At 36.3% G+C, this 11,045-nt stretch overlaps 1 protein-coding gene across 2 annotated transcripts in view; it reads right to left on the bottom strand.

Moving 5' to 3' along the window:
• Positions 1-5,942: 5,942 nt before the first annotated feature.
• Positions 5,943-11,045, bottom strand: part of Dock11 (dedicator of cytokinesis 11) — a 183,688-nt gene continuing 178,585 nt past the window's right edge. For both annotated transcript variants that reach the window (XM_047535641.1, XM_047535642.1), the window contains one exon: positions 5,943-8,885. In XM_047535641.1, coding sequence (XP_047391597.1) covers positions 8,766-8,885 — 120 coding nt within the window. In that variant the 3' untranslated portion in view covers positions 5,943-8,765. The remainder of the gene's footprint in view (positions 8,886-11,045) is intronic.

The raw sequence follows: 11,045 nt of genomic DNA, 5'->3' as shown, positions 1-11,045 counted from the left end.
TGATTGTTAATAGCCAGCATTTGTGTATATTTTCCAGTGCCCATACCACACAGGAAATAAGGTTACTGCATGTGGGCACAGATCTCCATCATATGGTGAGATCAAGGGAGTTCAGAGGTGACCTGTGAAATATCAAAAGACAAAAATCATCTAATCTTGACCCATCTATTATCCAACCCACTTCTGCCTGGAATGAAGGGATGGATACAGAGACAGAGGGTGTAGTGACTGAGAAAATTCTCCTATGCTTTGGGGAAAACATTATAGTCATAACTAACACATATATAAATGTGTCAGGCATTATTTTCTATGCTTTAAATACCCCACTGAATCCTCACAATAACATTAGGAGGTAGGTACAACCGATACCTCCATTTTGCAGATGAGGAAAAGAAGGCATAGAGGGTTTAAGTAATGTGTCCAAGGTCACACAGCCTGGTAAATGACAGCTGGAATTCTGAACTAGTCAATTGAGCCTGTGCACTTAAAAACTATGCTATAGAGAAGGAAAGAATGAAAAAGCCCTCAAGAAACGAGAATCATCATTAGGGAAGACAGCCAAAGTCCCTGAGTTGGCTATGGGGACCCTTAATTACCTCTTTTTGTCTCCTCTCCACAGTCGAACAATGTCACCTAGAATCACAGTTATAATGAAACATACCTAGATGCCATCATGGTGGTGACAGTTCTAGCAGAAATGAGAAAAGTCAGAAGATGGATAAACCAACAGGGAGAGTTGAAATATTTTCTCTTTTAGATTCTCCTTCCAGGGCTAAAAGTCCAATGCTGAGTTTTGTTTCTGTAACAAAGGAGGTGGCAGTGGAGGATTACCTTACTTAAAAAAAAGATATCCATACCTGGGTGCAGTAGTGCACACCTGTAATCCAGCAGCTTGGGAGGCTGAGGCAGAAGGATTAAGAGTTCAAATCCAGCCTCAGCAACTTAGTGGAGACCCTAAGCAACTCAGTGAGACCTGTTGCCAAATAAAACCCATGAAAGGGCTGAGGATGTGACTAAGTACCCCTGGGTTCAATCCACAGTACCAAAAAAATATCCATAATGATTTCTATGAAGAATTCTCTTACACAAGGTCTGAATTGCATTCAGCTGAGCCTGTAACTACTTGTGGTTGTAGTGGAACAAAGCATGTTTTCTTCTGAAAGTTGTTCTTTTTCATTACACTTATTCTGACAAAGATAATTTTATCAACTCACCCCTCTTTCTTTCTCATCCCTTTTCACTGAATATATGTTAGTGTCTAAATTTAGGTTAAGACAGGAGAGAGGACATAGTACTATTATTATGCTATTATAGTGGCTCTGGAGGCACCTCAAATCTTGACTATGCCACAGAATTCCAGTAGCTTTGCATTGATTATAACTCACATCGATATTGGTGTTGCTTTTGCCTCTCATACAATTATATTAAATGTCCAAATATATCGGTCCTAGGTATTATTATTCACATACACCCGAGACATAGTATGTTTCTCCTTAAGGATACTGAATTAGGAAGATTCAGTTCAGAAAGTGACAGAAAGACTACCCATGGTGGCTCAGGAGGCTAAGGCAGGAGGCTTGCAAGTTCAAAGCCAGCCTCAGAAACTTGGTGAGGTCCTCAAGAAATTAGAAAGATCCTAAATAAAATATTTTTTTAAAGGTAGGGGATGTGGCTCAGTGGTTAAGTGCCCCTGGGTTCAATCCCTGGTTACCCACCCAAGAAAAAGACTACCCATGGATTCTCTTGTACATTATGTATATTATCCTATACATTTATAATTATTATATCCCATTTGCAATCTGCACACTGAATATTACCTTGATCATTCACATACCTGGCTCACAGAGGATGATCAATAAATGTGTGATGAATGAATGAATGAATGGTCTGCAATTCTCAGATTGCAGCTCTTACCTTCCTCACATGATAGCTTCCACTGGTTTTCTTTGAAAGGCACATGTTAGTCTGTTGCAGGATAAAGAGTTCAGAGCCTTTAAGACTCAATTCTAGATGAGCTATTAAAGCAGTGAGGATTATAAAACACCATGGTACATAGAGAGTCAGAAATTGACAAAGGTTGGCTGGAAAAGTTTTCTATCCAGAGAACAAAGCAAATTGAGTATAACTTTTCTGCATAAGATGGCTGATTTACTCCAGTAGAATCTAAGCCAAAAATGGGATGAGGCAGTCTGAGAAAACAACAGAGAATGTTACCCGATTTTATATGTACTCCATTATTATTTTTGATTTGCATGTCCTGTGTAGTAGGGAGAGTTTCTTTTAATTAAAATTTTTATTTTACAGTACTGAGGATCAAACTCAGGGTCTCACACATGCTAGGCAAGCACTATACTGCTGAGCTACATCCTCAGTCCTAGAGATATGTTTTAATGGTCAGAGTTCTTATAATAATTAAAATGAAGGAGTTAATTTTTTAAACTTCCTGCTAAAAGGTCTAAGCTTAAGGTACTTCCTCAAACACATGAGCTAATTTTTATACATCCTTCAGGGCTGTTCATGCCCTGTCTCCTCCATCAAGGCTTTTATGGTTTAGATCTAGAAGGTTCTGCCTGTTCAAGTACTAGGATTACCACTGATTTGCTATTATCAAACCACTCTTATTATCTTTTTATGTAAATATTTCTTATCTCCCTCAACCACAATCTCTCTGTGGGCTGGGCTGTCTGCCACACTGATTTTCACATTATAAAAAGGCTCCTGAGGTATATGTTTCTCTAAATTAGTTTTATTTCCTTGAGACTACTCAAGCACGTTTTCTATGCCAGGTTTGGTGGAAATGGAGGTCAAAAATTCAGAAACAGACACTACTCTTATGGAGCTTACCTTTTTAGCAAAAAAAGTCCAAGAGGCGAATCATTTTTAGTTACAGGAAGTTAGAACAGGAGATCACAGGAAATAGTATACAATAGTTGAAAACACTGGGCATAGGAATACTCACTATACATAGGAAATAATATAGGACAGGTAAAAACACTGGAATCAGGATACCTTGGCCTCATCTATAATTTGAAGTGTATCATGATTACATTTCATGACCATTTATACATTAATTTTCCTATATGTCACATAGGGATCATATGAAGAATTGATCCCTATATGACAGAAAACTGAATCCAAAAACAGATGCAAATCGTGTTGGATGAAACTTTCTGAACCAGACTTAAAAACATCTATGAAAAACTCACAGCTAACACCATACTGAAATGTAACAGGTTGAAAGTGTTTTCCCAAAGATCAGGAATAAGATAAGGATGTTTGCTCTCACTATTGCCATTTAAGATTGTATAGAAATTCCTATCTAGGTTCTAGGTGAGAAGGTGAAATAAAGGCTGTCAATATTGGAAAAGAAGAAGTATGACTATCTCTATCTGAAGATAACATTTATTTTTTTGCGGTGCTAGGGATTGAACCCAGGGCCTTGTGCTTGTGAGGCAAGCACTCTACCAACTGAGCTACATCCCCAGCCCCAACATGATCTTAATTAGAGAAAACACAAAGGTAACCCATCACATACAAAACTTATTAAAGCTAACAATGAATACTGCAATGTATTAGGATAAAAGAAAAATATGTCAGTTGTTTCTATAAATTAGCCATGAACAATCCAAAAATTAAGAAAACAACTCCATATATAGCATCAAAAAATCATAGGATGCTAAGGAATAAATTTAACAAAAGTGCAAGACTTGGACACTGAAAATGATATAACTTTGAAAGAAACTAAAGATAAAAGAAAATAAATAGAAAATGTCATGTGTTTATGGACACATAATATTTTTAAGGTAGCAATACTCAGGTTTGGGGATATAGCTCAGCTGGTAGAGCTATTATCTAGTGTGCATGAAGTCCTGGGTTCAATCTCCAGTAACACACACACACACACACACAAAAAAAAAAAAAGATAGCAATACTCTCCAAATTGAAATCCACAGTCACAGCAAATCTTACCAAAATTCCAGCTGCCTTTTTTTTTACAGAAATTGACAAGCTGATCCTAAAACTCATATGGAAAGGGGTCCAGAGTATCCAAATCAAGCTTTAAAAAGGATAAAGTTAAATGGCTTATGCTTCCCAATGCAAACTTATTATAAACTACTTACTAAGACATTGTGGCATTGGCATAAGGTCAGGGACATAGATCAATGGGATAGAACTAGAGTTCAGAATAGACCTGTATATTTATGATCAATTAATTTTTGATAAGGGTACCAAGGGAAAATATACAGATAGATAGAAAGATGATAGATAGGTAGATGAAAAATAGATACTGGGGATTGAACTCAGGGGTGCTTTACCTCTAAGCTACATTCCCTATATTTTTGAGAAAAGTCCTCACTAAATTGCTGAGACTGATCTCAGAATTGCAATCCTCCTGCCTCAGCCTCCCAAGTCGCTGGGATTACAGGTGTGCACCACAAACTTGGTCAAGGGTGCCAAGGAAATTTAATGTGAGAAAAGTAGTCATTTCAAAAATGGTGCAGGGAAAATCAAATACAAACATCAAAAAATGTGGACTCTCTACCTCATGCCATATACAAGAATTAGCTCAAAGTGGATCAAAGATATTAAAATAAGAGTTAAAATGATAAAAACTCTTAGAAGAAAACATAGGTGCAAATCTCTAGCCACTTTGATTAGGCAAGGTCCTGTTAGATATAACGCCAAAGCAAAGCAACAAAAGAAAACATAAATTGGACTTTACCAAAATTAAACACTTTCATAGGGTACAGTGGCACACAGCTATAGTCCCATCTGATTGGGATGCTGAGGCAGAGGGTGAACAAATGTGAGCCCAGCCTTGGAAATTTAATGAGACTCTGTCTCAAAATTAAAAAAAAAAAAGTTTGGAGATGTAGCTCCATGATAAAGCACCCTTGAGTTCAATCCCCAACACTGAAAAAATAAAAGTTAAAAACTTTCATGCTTCAAGAGATACGATCACAAAAGTGAAAAGGCAGGTTAAAGCTGGGAGTAACAGTATAACTCTAGTTCCAACTACTCAGGGGGCTGATGCAGGAGGATTGCTTGAAACTAGGAGTTGGGGACCAGCCTGTGTAACAAAGTAAGATCCCATCTCTGACTATTCTTTGTTTTTTTCTTTTGATGTTGGGGATTGAACCCAGGGCCTCAAATGTGTTAGGCAAGTGATCTACCTCTGAGCTACATCCTCCAGTCATCCCCAGCAAAGACCCCCATCTATTAAAAATAAGAATAGGAGAAATATATTTGAGTCATATATCTGAGATTTGCATCTAGATTATAAAAAAGAACCCTTGTAAGTCAACAATGAAAAAACACAACCTGATTTAAAAATCAGTCAAGGAGTTAAATAGACATTTCTCCCAAGAAGATATAAAAATAGTCAATGAGCACATGAAAAGAATTCTCAACAGTATTAGCTATTGAAGAAATGCAAAAAATGCAAATGAAAACCACAGGGAGAAACCACTTCACATCGACTGGGAAAGCAGTAAACGAAAAGGTAGATAATAATAAGTGCTGTCAAGGACATGGAGAAATGGGAACCCTCATATACTGCTGGTGGGAATGTAAAATTGTGCAGTTGCTGTGGAAAATGGTCGGGCATTTCTTTGAAAGGTTAAACTTTACCATATGACCCAGGAATTCCATTCTTACACATATGCCCTAAAGAACTGAAGCCAGGAATTAAAACCAGAGGCACTTAACCACTGAGCCACATTCCCAGCTCCTTTTTGTATTTTATTTAGAGACAGGGTCTCACTGATTTGCTTAGGGCCTTGCTAAGTTGCTGAGGCTGGCTTTGAACTCATGATCTTCCTAGCAACATTATTCATAATAGCAGAAATAATAAATAGTGGAAACAATCCATTTGTTGATGAAAGGATAAAATATGATGTGCCCATACAAAATAATATTTATTCAGATATGAAAAGGAATGAAGTATATACATGTTACAACATGGATGAACCTTGGACACATTATGCTCTGTGAAAAAAATCTGACACAAAAGGCCACATATTGTATGGTTCTATTTATATGGTAAGTCCTTAACAGGCAGATCTGTAAAGTCAGAAAATAGATTAGTGATTGCCAGGTGCTGGGGGTAGCAGTTGGGGGTTGGGGAGTGACTGCTAATGCATGTGGATCTCTCTGGATTGCTAAAAACATTCTGAAATTGTGGTGAGTTCGCATAACTGTGAATATACTAAAAACCCACTGAATTGTGTACTTTAAATAACGGTTTTATTTCCATCTCTCTCCACAAGAAATACACCTGGCAGTAATATAAAAACATTAAATTTCTAAAAATAACATTTAATAAAGCAAGATATTTCTTTTTTTTTTGCGGTGCTGGGGATTGAACCCAGGGCCTTGTGCTTGTAAGGTAAGCACTCTATCAACTGAGCTATATCCCCAGCCCAAGATATTTCTTTAAAAATCTAGTCTGCCTCCCCATACATTCTAAGTCCAAAAATCATTTGCCTGGTATTTGAGGCCTTCCAAAATCAGTCTAAATTTTCTTTTTAGATTTATCATCTACCAGCCCCTTGAACAAAATTGCTCTCACCTTCCCTGAACTTCTGTTGACTCTTTCTGTACCTTTGCTCATAATATTACTTCTGCCTAGACTATGGTCCCATTTTTAATTTTATTATTATTTTTGGTAGCAGGGATTGAACCCAGGGGCACTTAACCACTGATCCACATCCATAGCCCTTTTTTGTATTTTATTTAGAGACAGGGTCTTACTAAGTTGCTGGGGCTGGCTTTGATCTCTCGATCCTCCTGCCTCAGTCTCCCAAGCCACTGGGATTGCTGGGATTACTGGCATGTGCCACCACGCCTGGATTGGTCCCATTTTTGGAAGCCTGCTTGAAGCTTACTTTTGTGTATGAAACTCCCTCTAAATATTTATAACACACAGTGACCTCTTGTTCCTTGCATGTGATGAGAATTATAGACAGTGTTGTTCATTTGGCAATATTCATATACAACTTTTCATGTCTTACCTTGCTAATTCTTGTACTATTTAACTTTGTTGATATCTTGCCTACTCAACTAGATTGCAAGCTACTTGGGCGCAGAGGTCATGTACTATAATTTTTTAAAAAGTCACCATTAGTGCATATACTGTACTGGGGAGTGTGACAGTAACTAGTTGTTGACAAAAGAATGCTGGAGTGTCCCCAAGATGCCTTATTCTCAGACAGTAGTATTCATTGTAGTTGACAGTTCTTTACACATAAATGACAGATATGCTCACTTTAAAGAGGAAACTTACTCTACTGGTTATTCCACCATATTAGGGAAATTGCAAACTGCCTCTGAAAACTTCCAAGTTTCCCATTAAAATACAAAATTAACTTTCAATAAATAAGTTCATCCGTCCCTAAAAGTATTTTTTAAATTTGTTTTAGTAACAGGAAGAAAACCCATAGATGCTTAACTATTGAGTGCAAATCCCCAGCCCTTTTTATTTTTTATTTTGAGACAGGGTCTTGCTAAGTTCCCCAGGCTGGCCTTGAAATTGAGATCCTTTTGCCTTAGCCTCCCGGTTGCTAGGAATTACAGGTATGTGCCACTGCACCTGGCTCTTCCCTAAAAACGTAAAAATGACATGTAAAGAAAAATGGCCAATCCAGGAGCATAATCTGTAAGATTTACCTAATCACAAAGTATTTTAAAAGCCAAGGCTCTATGTAATCCATTTATATCTCAATGTCTCATTTTCATCTGTAAAACAGGCTAGACTAAATAAGGAAAGTAAGTCTAGAACTTGACTAGAGGCAGTCAAAATTATTGGTATCATGCATATGTTGGTTTCTCCTGAATTATTTAGGTAATCTGAGATTTCTTCATACACAGAAATGTAATCCCAAATTAGCAGTTGCTAAACCTGTGGTGGTTATGTAGACTGACCCAAGACATGCTGTAACTATCAAGTTCTATGAAAATGCTTGATAACCCTGCAACTGAAGAAAACAATCATTACAAAATTCCCACCTTGGACTGCTGATAAAGGTTTGAAGTTGCATAGGATGTACTGACTGTAAATTCTCAGAAATGTTTTATTTAGTTTTATGGACAAACAGACCAAATTTAGCAACAAATACTGCTCACTGGGGAAACCTAGGAATATCTAGCATCACCAGATTGAAACAGCAAGGAACAGTAAACTTGGCATTTCCACATACACTCTTTCCTTCTGAAATTTTTCTGATGAATAATGCTTTTGGTTCCTTCGGTCTAACCTTGACTACTAATAGGCAAGAATTCAAATTGTTCCCCAGTTTGAAATATCCACGTTTTATGGAAATTTTAATCAAATTTCTTCCCCCAAAGATTAGTATGATAATGAACTGAGCTTCTTATCGAGAAAAATGTTAAACTCAATGTATTATGCCCTTCACTTCTAATTACAAATAAGTTTTACCTTTTATTGGGTTCCATTATATAATTTTACATAGTACCTTTATTGTTTTAAGCAATAATTAAGCAAACTGAATTAACATTTCTGAGCTCTACTTTTCAGCATATAGATTTACCTAAAAAAGTACAAACCAAGCACAGTGGTGCAATTTCCAGGCACTTTCAAGTTGCTTAAATATTTACAAATATGTAAGCACCCTGTTTGAAAGCATGAAACTTTTGGTGTCAGGAGGAAACACTCCATGTATATCCAATCTTAAAATTTTAACATTTGCACAGCTCCGAATATTCCTGAGAAAGTCAGTCTCATTGTCATTTACATCTGCATTTCTTCATACTTCTGAGTATCTTGGGGAACCATAACTTCTGTCACTTGATGTACCACTAATTGCACAAAATACATGTAATGTGTTGCTCATCCAGGGAGAATGTATTGTGTCTTCTTGTAATATCTAAAACAAAAGAAATCCACAAGGTTATCATGGAGAAAAACAGCTACTGCCAAAAAAGAATGTGTATATAAAATTACAGGCATATTTCAATTCATCACTGACAATGAGCTATTTAAAAAGACAAAAAGCAGAAAGAGTAAAGAATAACATTACCAACTTAAGTCTTCAAAGCTGTTTTACAAAGGCAGCATATCAAAAAAGCAGAAAAAATCTGGTTACTATTAAGAAAAACAAATATTCATAAATGCAAAATTCAATAAAAAGCAAGAGAATGTAATCTTAATATTTTTTTCAACAAACGGTCATCATACAAGCTCTAAACACTGAACCAATCTTTGATACAGAGTTTATGGATCATCTTCTAACCTAGTGGTTCTCAATATCACCCGTGGGGTTGTTCAAATATGTAGAAACCTATATTCTTTCCATGTAAACTTAGAAATAATACTAAATGAAGAAAAAAGTGAGAATCATATATTTTAAAAGACACTACAATTATATGAGCTAATTGATACAGAAGATTTTTCTTGGAAATGGAAGAACTTAATCAACATAAAAATATAAGTGTTATATTCCCATAAGTATATAAACATGTACATTCATATTAGTATAAATATTTTTAAAATGATCCATTTTGTGTGATCAAAAGCCAAGGCAGGGCTGGGGTTGTGGCTCAGTGGTAGAGTGCTTGTCCAGCATGGGTGAGGCATTGGGTTTGATCCTCAACACATACGAAAATAAACAAAGTAAAAAAAAATCTCTGAAAACAATGTTTAAAAATTTTTTTAAAAAAAGAAAAGAAAGCCAAGGTAACAGATCTTAGATTAGATGGAGGGTAAGAATAGTGTATGCATTATATGACACTTCTTTAAGTCCTAATGTAGGTCTCAAGCTTCCAATAATTGGTCTTAAAGACAGTTTTGAAACTTCAATGTTAAACCCTCAAATTGGTCTATGATGGCAGTATTCAACCATCTTATTTGTGATGTTACAGATCATAAAGTTTAAATAAAGCATATAATAGAGAAATTTCTTCTTTTAAATATTTATTTTAGTTGTAGATGGACAAAATACTTTATTTTATTTATTTATTTATATGTGGTGCTGAGGATTGAACCCAATGCTTCAAACATGCCAGGAAAGGGCTCTGCCACTGAGCCACAACCCCAGCCCTGAGAAGTTTCTTTCTATAAAAACCTTAACTCATGACACTAATCTAAAAGTAAAACTAGTGTTTTAAGAGATGACTGATTTTCAATGCTTGTTAGATGTGACAAGCAAACAAGGTATTCACTGACAACAAATTACAAAAAATACCAAACAGGTACTACAATGAACACTACCAACTCAATTCAGTTTAAGAAATCTGCAATTAACAGTTTTAATACAATTTAATTTCTTTTTAAAATCTCATAAGTTTAAAGAAAATTTAAAAGGACTGTATACTTTGGTATACTGAAATAGACCACATCAAAAAGGGCCAAGGAATATCCAACCTGTGTCTTCTGTTAAGTAATCATTTATGGCGCTCAACAGAGCATTTTGTATTTCTGTACTCATTTACACTTTGCCTTATTTTGTTGTTAGCTTCAATCTCGAAGTGTATGCTGGGTGCAGTGGTGCATGCCTTAATCTCAACAAATTAGGAGGTTGGAACAGAATTGCAAATTCAGGGCCAGCCTCAGAAATTTAGCGAGACCCTGTTTCAAAACAAAACAAAAATAAGGAAAAAATAAATGTGCTTAGGATAGCCAGGTCATGTGATCCCAGCGACTTTGGGAGAATGAGGCAAGAGGACTGCAAGTTTAAGACCAGCTTCAGCAATTTAGCGAGACCCTAAGTCACTTAGTGAGACCCTGTCTCCAAATAAAAAATAACAAGGGCTGGGGATGTAGCTTAGTGGTTAAGCTACCCTAGGTTCAATGGCTGGTACCAAAAAACGAAATAAAAGTATATGACAGAATAAGGCTTTTTTCTTTTAGTACTGGGAACTGAACTCAGGGGTGCTTTACCACTGAGCAACATCCCCAGTCCTTTTATTCTATTTTTTTAAATTTGAGAGAGGTTCTGGCTAAATTACTGAGTTCAGCCTGGAATTTGTGATTCTTCTGTCTCAGTCTTGGAAGTCTCTGGGATTGCAGGCATGTACCACCAAATCAG

This window comes from Sciurus carolinensis, chromosome X, assembly GCF_902686445.1.
Source record: "Sciurus carolinensis chromosome X, mSciCar1.2, whole genome shotgun sequence".
In the NCBI taxonomy this organism is placed as follows: Eukaryota; Metazoa; Chordata; class Mammalia; order Rodentia; family Sciuridae; genus Sciurus; species Sciurus carolinensis.
The sequence above is the reverse complement of the archived record's forward strand: the minus strand, read 5'-3'. Positions and strand labels throughout refer to the sequence as shown.